The sequence below is a fragment of the Lemur catta genome, chromosome 25, assembly GCF_020740605.2.
Source record: "Lemur catta isolate mLemCat1 chromosome 25, mLemCat1.pri, whole genome shotgun sequence".
Taxonomy (NCBI): Eukaryota; Metazoa; Chordata; class Mammalia; order Primates; family Lemuridae; genus Lemur; species Lemur catta.
Window position 1 is genome coordinate 3,593,952 of NC_059152.1, and position 13,829 is coordinate 3,607,780.

At 43.5% G+C, this 13,829-nt stretch overlaps 1 protein-coding gene across 1 annotated transcript in view; it reads right to left on the reverse strand.

Moving 5' to 3' along the window:
- Positions 1 to 685: 685 nt before the first annotated feature.
- Positions 686 to 13,829, reverse strand: part of LOC123627417 (kinesin-like protein KIF26B) — a 150,368-nt gene continuing 137,224 nt past the window's right edge. The window contains exons 3-4 of the mRNA XM_045536954.1: positions 1,416 to 1,599; positions 686 to 703 (exon numbers count right to left, since the gene is read on the reverse strand). Of these exons, the coding sequence (XP_045392910.1) occupies positions 686 to 703; positions 1,416 to 1,599 (202 nt within the window). The remainder of the gene's footprint in view (positions 704 to 1,415; positions 1,600 to 13,829) is intronic.

Below are 13,829 nucleotides of genomic sequence, written 5' to 3' on the forward strand. Positions count from 1 at the left end.
TCATCTCTACCCCAAATTTTACACAGTCATGTATCTCCAGCGGCAGCTCAAGTGATAGCAGAAAATAAAACAGCTTTAACATCTTGACTTCTCGCCCAAAGGGAGGTCTTGGCTGGTTGAGGCCTGAGAGGCGGTGGCTGGCTGGGTGACAAGGCTGTCACCTTCAGGCTACCTCAAGCGTAAGAGCTTCCTTGCCCCCCCCCCACCCCCACCCCAGGAGGTCCCAGCTCAGGTTTAAATAAGCGAGTTGGCTCTTGGCGATTCAATCAAGCTTGTCTGCTTCAAACACACCAATTTATATATGGCGCTAATTATTTACGTTCTATATTAAACTCCACTGTATTTCTTTGAGATATTAAAATATAAATTATGCAGCAGAGATACATTGATGGCAGTTTTTCCACATGGGTGAAAGAATGACAGCTCCTAACTACAGCGAGATGTCGGCGGGGGTGCAAGAGGCAGGAGTCCAGGAAGACGGGCCCCAGCTGAGGTCCGCAGTCTGGCACCTCTGTGACGTGGCACAGGAAGAACCTGCTGGCGTGTGAGAGTCGGACACTGCGCAGGAAGAGGTGTAATCTCTTGTTTCAGTCACAGTACGCGTTTTAATATAACAAGCATGTGGGCACTGTATTAAAACTATCTTCCAGAGGACACACGCCCTCCCATTGTCACTTCCTCCCCACTACTGTCCCTCTGAGGCCTGGCACGACAACAGGGTGGACTCAGCTGCCATGTGGCCACTGGGCAGATAGAAGCCACCCCTTCCATCACGTGCTGGGACCCCGGGCTGATGCCCTCATTCACGATGCATTTCCATGGACAAAGCCAGGGCTTTGATTGCATTTTGGATGGCGAATGAATGAGGGGGACAATTCCTTTAATTAAAAAAAAAAGTATGATTTGCAATCTTTACTAACAAGCATACTCTTCCCTGTAAGGCCCCTTACCCTGGTCTCCACACATGGTACATCATGAAATCAAGATTGGACCAGTGCCCTTTGTCCTCCGGACCATTTCTGTGTAAGTGCTGGGTGGTCCTGCTGGCTGGGAACATGCTTTCTGCTCTTTTGGTCCCTGGCATGGGGCCCCGATACCCTTGTCTCAGAATTCCTGGGAGGGGGTTAGGGACGGGGACTTGAGTCCTCTGGACGGGAGTCCCGGCCACATCGTTTTCTCCACCTACTTCCACGGCTGGTGATGCCGGAGCAGCCCCCGGAGACCAAGCCCAGGCCGCGGCCCTGCACCCTTGGGTCTGGCTTTACCTCTGGGCCTGGGAGAGGCTTCAGCTGAGAACCACCCGCCCTGCCCAACACCTTCTTATTTTGACACATCGGAGCCCCCATTTTCTTCTTTCCCAAGCCTGACCCGGAACCCCACTCTCTGAGCAAGTGGCAGGGACGGGCGGCGCCTACCTTGCCCAGGCCGGGCGAGTCCTTCACCTTGTTGACGGCCCTCAGCAGGCAGGGCGGGGCCGGGGGCGGCGACGTCTGCAGGATCCCGCTGAAGCTGGTGGCGAAGAGGGGCGGCTCGGCCACCGAGGAGGTCGAAGGTCGATGCTTCTTCTTTTTAGAAGACAGGTTTAACTTCTGGGCGGCTCTGGAGGGGATAACGTAGAAAAGAGAGAATAATGGAAAAACTGTTGCACAGTCAGATCCGCTAGGGTTACTTTATTTTCTTTCTTTTTAACAACTCCCTAGTTCTTATTGAAGCCCGATGGTTCCGTCTGTCCTCATCCCCCTCTGCAGCAGCCCCTTCCTGCAACAGAGTGAACCAGGATTTAGACAGCAGGAAAAAGCCACCGAAATTGCATGGTTCTGCGATCATGATTCACAAAGGAGTGTTTGTGATCCACCGACATTCGGCTTCAGCACGAATAAAGCCGGTCATCTTTGGGGATAAACGGCACCTACAAAGTTAATCATGCCGTAACTCCTCCGGTATGAACTCGAGTGTGAGACACCTTGTGAGCTAACTTAAAAACTCTAACCTATCCAAGCCAGCTTCATGAAGAAGCGTGTGGTGACCAATCAAGGCATGCTGTGTATGTGGCCGAAGGAGAAAAATACAAGCCCCGATGTGACAGGGAAAACATAAATCAAACTGGTTTTAGAAACATAACACGGAATCAGAATACAAACTCCAGCCTGGGTGCAGAGTGCTGAGACGGTGGGCTGCGCGTCTGGATAAGAGGCTACCGTGCAGGGCAGACTTTTAAACGCAAATTGCAATTCATGGTCAAGTGCAAGGTGAGGGGATCATGGCAACAAATGGACACAGACAGGGACAGGGGGGCACAGAGGTGTTTGGCTTCATTAGCGACATTGGCTGTTCACACGACACCTATCACTCGAGTACCCTGCAACACCTAAAACACGATAATCTTACTATAGAGAAGAGGGCAAGGGGCGGAGTGAGGCACAGGTATTTTACAAACTATAACATACTCATTTCTGGACTAATTCTTCATGTTTTCACACTACACTCTTGTGCTAAGAATTCCGATTTCCTCATCAAATGTTATTAAACGTTTGAGCTGCTGCTTAAAACAAAAGCACTACCATGACTGTATTCTACAGATCAAAACCTCATCATCCACCCAATGTGCTTACCAATTAGGTAACAGGTCACGGGAGAGGCAGGTCAGTAAGATGAAATCAACATTGTTGGCACCTCCCTCCCTCCCCCGAGCCCAGTCTCTGGAATAGCTGCTTTTAATTTTGTATCAGGAAGTGTCATGCTTTTGACAAATCCCCTGAGCTCCAAAATTGCCGCTGCACAAATATAGCAAATGGCGTTACCATTTTGAAGCTTAATTTTTCTCAGCCGTAAAACTGAATCTATTTCACAAGAGTGAAATACAGAGGGCTGGGATACGTGGGGGTAACAGGTTTTGATGGAAAGATCCTCCAAGTCCCAATACCATGTGCCAAACTTAGGGGAGCTTACAGTCACTCTGTCATACGCTGATGGGAAATGAAGGGCACGGGAAGGAGACTTTTACAATGCCTTCCTTTTCCAATCAGCGAAAAGGAAAAGCTAAGAATACATTTTTTTCATGACTTCATTGCCACTCTTCTTGAGGCTTTCCTTCTAACACTAAGGGCGAAATGGAATTGTTCAATGACTCGTCTAGCGCTTCTCTTGGCAGTTTTCATTCCTCTTCGAGATTCTCTCCCTAAATGAGCAGCAACTCGTCCCGGGGTGTGTGTCAGTCAGCGACAGGAGGTGTCGCATCACCTTCCTCTGACACCTGCTAACACCTCTGCAATCCCTCACTGCTTTCCAACCGCACTGCCTGCCTCTCCGAGAGCGACAAGAAGGGAGAAGATGATGATCTTCTAATAACTGACAGGTGGCTTTATCCATGCACATTCTGGATTCTTTTGCACAGTGGGAAAAGGACCCGGCAGCAGCTGAGCTTCCCAGTCCCTCACCAGCTGGGGTTCCCAGGCCAAATGGCGAGAGAGAAAGGGGAAGGGAGTGACACTAGAGGCAGCTTAGAAGGGACAGTGGCCCGATGGCTTTTTCCTTTTTCTTATGTCCGCCACCCATGCTCCTATGCTCACCCCACACATCCCCTGCAGAGGGGGAAAGCAACAGTCTCTGAAATTCAAGCACACCCCAGGACAGCACTCCAAGCTTTCCCTCCTCTGCAATATCGCATCTTCCCTCTCTCCTAGATCATTCCCAACAGCATACGACATGTTATTTCTCCCATCTTAAAAATTAAAACAAATCCTTGAGTCTTCTCCTCCGGTCAGCTACTATTCTATTTCCTCGCTCATCTTGGCAGCAAAACTCGTGGGAAGTGTTGCCTATACTCACTTTCCCCAACCCCTCTCCTTCCGCTCTCTATAAACTCATTGCTGTCAGGCCTCTGTCCCTCTGGATCCTCTGAAACTGCTGTTGTCTAGGTCGCCGATGACCGCCATGGTTGCTAAATGCAACAGTTCTCAGCCCCGACCTTGACTGATCAGAGCACTGAGCGTATCCTTCCTCCTCGACACACTGTCTCCTCTAGGCTTCAGGGACACTCTGGTCGTTCTTTCCAGTCTCCTTTGTTGGTTCCTTCTCTGTTGCTGCCCAGTCTCTCAATGGTGGGGTGTGGGGGGGCCTCGGGGTTCAGTCCTTGTCTTCTTCACTTCCGCCCTCAAGCCTTTGGTATTTTCTTCCAGGATCACAATTTAAATAACATCTGTATTACATAATATCCTTATGGCTATAATTCAATTTTTTAAAAGATGTGAGGTCTCACTCTGTCACCCAGGCTGTAGTACAGTGGCGTGATCATAGCTCACTGTAACCTCAAACTCCTGGGCCCAAGCGATCCTCCTGCCTCAGCCTCCCGAGTAGCTGGGACTACAGGCACACCCCACCACAACTGGTTAAATTAAAAAAAAAAAATTTGTACAGACAGGGTCTTGCTATGTTGCCCAGGCTGATCTGGAACTCCCAGCCTCAAGTGATCCTCCTGTCTCCTAAAGCGCTAGGATTACAGGTGTAAGCCACCACACCCAGCCCCAGTTTGAGGATAATCTGTCACACAGCCATAGTAAACAAACCACCACCCACTCCCAGACTCTTAATTTCCCTTATCCTAGTTGTCCACAAACATGACACTTAATTAGCTAAGTAAGTCATCCACTGTGTTAAAAGATATCATTTCTATTTTCTATCATCTGTTTTCCCTCTAGAATGTAAAAGTTTCAACAGGGAGGTAATCTCGTAAGTATTTGCTGAATGAATGAAGACTCAAGGAATTGGGGATATTTAGCCTGGAGAATAGAAACCTGGAGAAAGAGGAAGGAAAAGAGACTTTTCAAAAATTATCTTTAAAGAAATTAATAAATGGTAAGTTGAAGGAAGTATCTTTCAAGCAAGGATGCCAGATACTTTCATAAGCCATTTTTTGAATCTCAGAAGACTTTATAAGGAAGATAATATTACCCGTATTTAACGGACAAAGAAATGAGGCATAAAAACGTTAAACCCAGAGGACTTTCAGTATCTGACCTGAGTTTGAACCTGAGATACTAAGTAGATAATTTTAGGCAAGTTACTTAAATTCTGATAATGTATATTAAGGGCTTCGCATATGCCTGGCATGGAGTTGACACACAATAATGCCATCATCATCATCATCATCACCATCCCTATTATAGACATTATTATCAAGTCTCAGTTTCTGCATAAGATAAAGCAAAAATAGTACCTACTTTCGTAGACTTTTTATGAAAATTAAATAAGACAGTGCATGTAAAGGGTTTAGTACTCTAATATGTGGTATTTCGAAGGAATATAAATAATAATTAGTAGAGTTGGGAGTGAATATAGGTCTCTTGTACCATATCATATGTGAATAAGGGTTACATTTATATAGCACAGGTAGCTAAACAGTAGATGAAACATAAAGGCATATTTAGCTTTATAAGCTTAGGGGACATTTTCCTAAAAATTGGAGTAACCCATTAGTGATAGGTCAACTTCATAAAACAGTGACTTTTTTTGTCACTGAAATTGTCCAAGTAATGGGTAGAAAACCACTTATAGGGAATATCAGAGACAAGAATGCATGTAATGGGAAAACCAGATGATTTCTAAAATCTCTTCCAATGCAGAGTTTTCTGCGATGAATCCTGGAATCGCTATTCCATTTAGGAAAGCCTTTGCTGGCTTTGATGCAAGAAACCCCGGTAATAATAGAGGGAATTCTTTCGAGAATACACTTAAAATTATTTTCTTCTTAAAATTTGCATATAAAATATATCAGGAGAATTTCAGACTATTGAAGTTAATATAAATCACATTTTTATAGCCACAGATTCCATAATAGCATTTTATTTTAATTTTGACATCATTATAACCAGCTGTTTGATCTCTATTTTCTATATTCCAGTTTCTTGCAGGTCAGCAGCTTCAGCTCTTTTCATACGGCACTTCAATGACACACAGATAGGAGAAGGTTAAGATTCAGAAATCATTCATGTATAATTGTATTAATTCAGGGATTTAAAGGAGAGGCAGTCGTGAAAGAACTGAAAAGGTAAAGACATTTTGGCTAGAAGTGGATTTTATGTGACTAATGCCTTACAAGTTCTTTTTTTCATAGGAAAGAAAACAGATGAGTGGGTTGTTCTGTAAGATTTCAAATAGCAAAAATAATTAACCTAAGAAGCTATTATAAGCAATATTTACTTGTCTTGTTCTTACCCAGGGTAGTATCGTATATTTCCTAAAGCTATTCATCCCAGCCTACATCTTTAAATATCCATTAGCTTCATTTAAATTCTCTGTGCCTTATTTCAAGGAAAAAGATGGTCTCTCTAGCAGGATGAAATTCATATGTACTGAACACCTATAAAGAAAGTGGTGCCATGCTAAGCTTTCTCAGGCTGTGAAGAGAAGAGCAATAGACTATGCTTGCCAAGAATTTAAACCCAGTGAGCTCAATCCCTCCGAGTTCTAGCCCTTTCTCTCCATATCCTCACCTAATCTCACACAGAAGACAACTCTCCTAACACATCAGTGTGGCAATATCTCAATTCAGAAATCAGTTTAGAATTGCAATGACCTTCACATGGGATGCTTACTTGTTCTCATTGGCCAGACCTACCCAGCTCTAAGAAAACTAGGTCAATACTTATCTGGTGAATTTAATTGGTTTAAAGTGGGGAAATCTTAGGTCTTTAGTTATATAGATTAGAGGGGGAAATTTATGAGGATTTGTGGACTTTTCTTTACATTTATGTGATAGGACTATTTGCCAAACTACCACCCTGGATTTTTGAAATTGTAGGATATTCAAATGGAAAACTCACTCTAAATGTATCTCAGTTGGGTGCAGTGGCTCATGCCTGTAATCTGAGCACTTTGGGAGGCTGAGGAGGATGGATCACTTGAGCCCTGGAATTTGAGACCAGCCTGGGCAACACAGTGAGACCCCGTCTCTACAAAAAATAAAAAAATTAGCTGGGAGTGGTGGTGCGTGCCTGTAATGCCAGCTAACTTGGTAGGCTGCGGCAGGAGGATCATTTGAGCGTGGGAGTTTGAGGTTACAGTGAGCCATGATGGTGCCACTGTACTCCACCCTGGGTGACAGAGTGAGACTATCTCTAAAAACAATAAAAAAAAGTAAGTGCATCTCATGAGAATTCAATTGGGGTCTACTATCCTTAGCATCTAAAGATTCCTAAAATGTTGACCTAACAATCTTTTAAAAATTACTAGCTTCGTGAAGAATAGAACTTTTCTTAGGGAACAGGTAAGAAAAATCAAGCAATGTAGTTATTTTTAAATAAGGACCTCTATCCTTTTAAAAATTGTGCATACCATGTGTTGCTAACTGTATCTTAAGAATATTTCATCTTGTCTGAGGGGTGTTCAGGTGTAGGATGATCAGAGAGGTGGGTAAAAGATTTATAAAAATTAACAGGTCATGCAAGCTCTACTAAATTCGGCCCAGGCGACTGATGGGTGAGATTATCCACTGAAAAACTGCGAGAACTTCAGAGCGGCTGCACCTGCTGCACAGAGAGGATCCGGACTCACGAGGGGGACGGCAGGTGCACAATCTCCGCCGTCAGCATGAAAAGGATGATCCGAGCCGCAATTTAATGTGAAAATGCCTGGTGCTGCCTTGGGCTCCACAGCACACGAGCCATTACAGAAATATTTCAATGCTCTGAGGATTAAGACTATCTGATAATGAGCAATGACATGACAGATCACAGCAGCCCCTAGGAAGTCCATGGGGTCAATGACACAGGGGGAGAAGATAATAAAACAGATTATAAACAGCGAGTATATGTGACGAGATCCCGCGTTCTGGGGCAGAGCCTCCGGAGGCGGTTGAGATGCCCATCCACACACAACAAACAGCAGTAACGATTCCTTTTTAAACAACACCTATTTAGATGCGTTCTGGCACAGCATGAAGCACGCTAGTCACTCTGGAACTTCTCCAAATAGGGAATAAGAGCACCCTCCTCCTCCTTTCTATTTTCTAATTGGCTGTCAGGGAGGTCATTTCCATGTCTCCAGAGATGGAAAAGCATATGGGTCCAGGGTTTTTTATTTTCTGATTTTTATGTAAATGATCCATTTCATTAGTGCAGGAAGATAATTCATGACATGACTTCAAATAAAATGTTTACTGCTAGGAGGCAAAACATGGCTGACCGTTAACCTCCAACAACATCGTGTTAAAACACTACACCCAGATACTGCTATCATTTGGAAATGGATTGACTGATTTTTGCAAGTTAATGCATAGTTAACCCATAGTGATCATCGCTGTGAATGTCCCTTCAGCCTTCTAAAAATTTACCCATGCTTCTCGGACTGTACAAGTGGCCCTCATCAACAACGTTAGCTCTCATGGGTCATCATCGTTTTGTCTGAAGTCTTACAGCAGTTGGTCCGGAGAGGGTATATGCCTTACGTCTTACCACTTACTGAGATGCTGCTTTGCTGTGTAGTCTATCGCTTCTGTCTGCCTCCAGTGCGTGTCTAACTCATTCAGGGTCAATACCACGTTGTTTACTTTCTTCCATAGCCCCCAGACCTGCCCTATAGCTTTGTGCCTTGCCGAGGGGATAGTGTCTACACACTCTGTACTTCATAATCAATCCAGCCTTTGGATTTACACCAACAGCCCCGAAGTTCCAGGATTAAGCAGCCTGGAGTTCTACATAATGCTTAGACTTTGAAATCTTTTATTTTTTCTAAAACACTTTCTATGCATCATTACATCCATCCTTAACCTGGCCCTGTGAGGCAAGCAGAGAAGGTATCTGTACCACAAACTGTAGGTTTAAAAAAAATGATTTTACCCATGGTCACCAAACTAGTGATTCTTCTATCTAGGACTTGGATTCACGTTTTCTGTCTTCTAGATTCACGGTCTTTCCACCACATCTTGTTATTATGCACTTTGATAAATGAAAGCAGTTATTTTATATTATTTGGACAAAATAAAACCAAATGATAATCATTTGTCTAATAATGAGAAAAAAGCCAGTTACATATTTTTGTATGTAACTCAAATCAAATCATATATAAGCACTTACCAATTACTGATCTAGTTGCTTAGCAACATACCTCTGTATTACAGGGGGGAAACGTCTCAGCTGAGTGAGTTAGGTCACGGGCAGAATTAGGATATAAAGGCAAATCATAGGAAAATGGCTTCTCCATTCCTACAACCTGGAGCGGGTCCTTGCACGGTAATAGTGACAGTACAGTAACAACTATCGCCACCCCAACACAACGTCGTTAGGTACTATCTTCCACAGCCTCATGCTTCTCCCTCTACATACACAAAAAGGATGCTGGAGGCTTCTCAGAATGAATCTCAGTGCTCTGGGAAACTCAATCCATCAGTATTTATTGACAATCATACCCAAAGAGCTATGCAATCGGTATGCTATACATATTACCAAAGTCCTCTTTGAGTCACCCAGTCACTGTTCCATAAGTAAAGAGTTGACTCCTAAATTGCACAGATGAGAAGACTCCACACCACCAAATGTTATTGATAACATTACCCTGGCTCCCAGCGGCAGAGATCAAGAGGAAGTGGGAGAAGCCTGCGGACCCACAGCAGGTGAGCCCACAATGCAGCTACCACGCTTTCCTATCAGAAAGGGGCTCAAAGCTTTCCTGAACCGTGTTATCTGGGCACTACACCATTCACACTCATGCCTGGAGGTGCAAAAAGGTACAAGAAGCAGTATGTGACAGCCATACTTGCTGGTGGATGTTGCTAATCCATTGGCGTCTGCATTTTTTCACGGTCAGAGTAAGAATACGATGAGTGAATGAAAATATGACTAAAGGCAAAAACCATGGGAGAAAAAGGAGCCCATTCATAGACCAATGTTTTGGAAAAGCCATTCAGAGTAAAACCTTCTCCCTTGCTTAAAGCCAGGTACCTATGGAAGTGTTTGCTGAGTCAAGCTCCTTGTGTGAAAACAGACGCTTTCATTTGCCAAAGTAAAGCAGAAGGTGTTTAATAAAAAAAATTAGCTGTTGGCATGGAAGCCTCAACAGAAGTACAAAGCATGAGTTTGTTGTTTCCTGGCGTAGAGATGTGGATTTTACAAATGCCAAATGAATACTCTGTCAGTGGCAGAATCTATGTCTTGCTGAGGGCTTTTGCTGCAGAAGGTCAGAAGCATCCTCTGTTTCCGATAGGTGCGTATAATCCTGTTGGTCTGTCTGATGCTGTGATGTCCCTGGGCTCAGCTAAGCTGCGGTGACATATATTGGGATTTGAAGCATTTTAGGAATGACGCTTCTCCTCGTCTTGCCAGGGGTTAACCCCTCTCGGCTCATCATACAGCAGCTGCTCAGTACCCCGCCGTCCCCCAATCTGCTCACCTCTGGCTGCAGGGCAGCGGGAGAGCAGACGTTGCAGCTCATCTTCGCGGCTTCCTTTAACATGTCGTATGACAGGGACTCTGATGGAGCTGCTTTGCTAATGGCCAAGATGCCATCTGCAAGAGCTGGCTTTCAGGACCCAAGAGGAGGTTGGGAACTTGGGCTTTAATGAACCTAATTTCCCCTAGAACTTGACAAGTTGGTGCCACACTCCATGGGCAGCCTAAGGACATGTCAACCTTCTCATTACACTTTTCTGTTTTTGTATGTCCAGTAAGTCAGTCCCACATACTGCGAGACAACAAGTTCCAGGTCAAGACCTAGAGGAAAACGCTCATTAAAAGCAGAGTTCTGTTTCTAAGACTAAGTGATCTCAGGAAGGTGGTAACTTGCTTCAAGCCTCAGCAATCTTTCATATTCTTAAGAAAGAACACTCTAGTTTTTCAAGGACATTGGAAGATGGAATAAACCAAAACTTATTCATAATGCATGTGAAATAGAAAAGTCTACAGTAGTAACATGTTACCAATTTATAAACTGCCTTTGATGCCATGTGACATACATGTTAGCTGTGATTCCATGGCTTATAGCTACCGTATTATCCATTCATCAGTATTTATCTCCAGTCAGACTTACAAAGCTACAGTTCCTTTGCACCCTTCTGGAAGGGTGGGCTCCAACCCGCCAGTGCACACTCCTAAGAACTTTATCAGGGAGGAGAAAAAGCATTAGGAACACAGAAGCCTAAGGTGTGCCTGCAGGGCATTCTGCTTAAAGCATGTAGAATACAGATGCCCTGGACAATTGCAAGTGAGAAGTCCCTACCTCAGAAAGGACAGGGGGGCAGTATCACTCATCCCGTCCACCCCTGTATGACAGAGCTTTGCCTGCTGTCTGACCTTGTGCCAGGGGCTCTGCACACAGGTTACTGATAACCTAGCCACTCCTGTCCCCTAGGTTCTGCCCGCTTTTGTTCCTGTTGGTTTGCCTGTGCCAAACCCTGTGTCCTGGTCTTCCCAGATGCCCTAGCATCCTGATTTTAGCTTCCTGATCTCCCGCAGTTTGGCTTCTGCTTGCCTGCTAGACTTCCACTAGCAAGGCTCAGCTCCCACCTGGGTTCATCTCCCCGACTTACTTTCTCATCTGCACTTACGTGCACAGGCAGTTTTCCCTGTGCCAACTGACCTTCCGGACATCAATCCTGACCAGATGCTCCCTGTCTGCAGATCTGTATGTTCTTGGGCTGATCTGCCTGACACAAAGCTTGCTTAGTACCAGGGCAATTGGGAAAGCTCATCTGTTCTGAGTCATACCTTTCCAAGTTGGGCTTAATACATAAATTGGAAGAACTGTAAACACATATACACTGGACCCAAGTAAATGTAAATTTAAGTTAAAAAAAAAATCCTAAAGCCAGATGTAAATGATTTTAACTGACATTATTGCTATCTTTCATAAATATGAATGATAGAGAACTGTCTGATCTTACTGAATGGAATTGATGCAACCATGCGTCTACATTCAGTTGCCTATAGATATAGACAAAACAATCATAGGCTAATCAAAGCCCTGTGGAATGGCAGTGACCAGTTTTGCTGCAGAGAAACAATTGTCCATAAAATACATCTGCGTATCTTCTAAGTACAAGGACTATCCAACTAAAATTAAGATTCCTTCAAGGAATAAGTGTATTCCAGATAATCTGATTTCAAGAATCTAACGAATCTAATGTTCTTTTCATTACATCATGCTGCCTTTTACATGCTAACTCCAGTAGTTTCTAGCTAAATCATTTATACATATGCTAATGTAACATTAAAAGGCAGAAGCTGCATGATTTACTGTAAACAGATAGCCTATTTAAAAGCCAAGGGTGATCACTAATTCCTTGGGAGTTTTCCTTAATATTTATCTTCATTCTTTTAGCTGTTTTGCTAGAAAATTATCCTGAAAAGCATAAGAAACTGAAAAGCAGTTGTTCACTTTTAACGTCTTTATTTTGAAAAACAAAAGGGGGGGATTTATTATCATTTCTTCCATATTTCAATCACGGGAAATTAAAAACTGACATGAAATTACACACTTCAGATATCATTTGTTGCCTGAAGCAGCAAACCGCTACCGGGGTGTGATAGCTCGAAATGGGCAGCGTTTGCGGAGCAAGCAAAGCCTTTAATCCGTAACTCGTTGCTCAGCACCTGTAGCTCTTTCAGAGCAAAGCTAATTAATTGTCAACGCTGGGTGACACGCTCTGTGGTTTGGGGGCTTCTTGGTTAATTAAATTTGAATATAACAGTCTCGTCTGCTAAAGGAAGTAATTTCTTTTTTCCCCCTTTAATACCAATATTTTTATTTAACAAATTATTTACTGTAGTGGAAATCTGAAGAAATCATTAAGTAAGTTATCTCCAAGAGAAAACAATTTGCATGGGATCTCTGCATTGTCAAAATATGCACCAGACACAGAAGCGGGTCAGAGTCCCTGCCCCTCAGTCTGCTGCAAGGCTGGATGGCCCCAGAGGCTGAGCAGTTGTTTAGACTGCTGGCACCTCAGCAGCTCCACTAGAGGCAGAGAGGTAGAAACTCACATCCCTTCCTCCTCTATCTGCGCTATTGTCAGGTTGCCTGGGATCGAGTCCACGCTGACCACTGAAAACCATGGCAAATGCACACCGTGCCATCATCAACTGCACTTGTCACAGGCATGTCAAAGCTCTGAGATAAAGAAAGAAGGCAGCCTTTGTTTTTATTAAATAATAAAGGGGAGAAGCAATCTCCATGAAGATTTAGTGAAAACTTCCCTAGTTAACTCTGTCAAGAAACTGGGGCCATGCTAAATTGCGTACTTAACTAATGTTTACTTAATGGACATATTTGTAGGCAGGCAAAATTTACAATATAATTTCTAATGCTGTGGATGCTCTCAGTTATTGGAATCCTAAGTTAAGTAATTCTCATTTTTTTTGCAGAATCCGGAGAATAATCACATTATTTTAAGTAGCCATACAGGTTTAAAATACTATCTCAACTTCACTAACACATTGTTAATTGTAACTATAATTTTTTGACACTGAATCCTTGGCTATGAGTAAAATCACCAAGTCTGATATTACTATGAGGAAGATCATATTTATGTTCTGATAGATCTTCTAGGAACACATTGTGTGGAAAGAAGAAAACTTATTCTCTAAGTCAGGATGCCTTCCGGCTGGATCTACGAAGTGATTTATGGATTCAACGCAATTGCCATCAAAATACAAGCGTATTTCACAGATCTAGAAAAAATAATCCTATGCTTCACGTGGAACCAAAAGAGAGCCTGAATAGCCAAAGCAATCTTGAGCAAAAAGAAAAAACCTGGAGGCATCACATTAACCGACTTCAAATTATAGCACAATGCTACAGTAACCGAAACAGCATGGTACTGGTATAAAAACAGACATAGA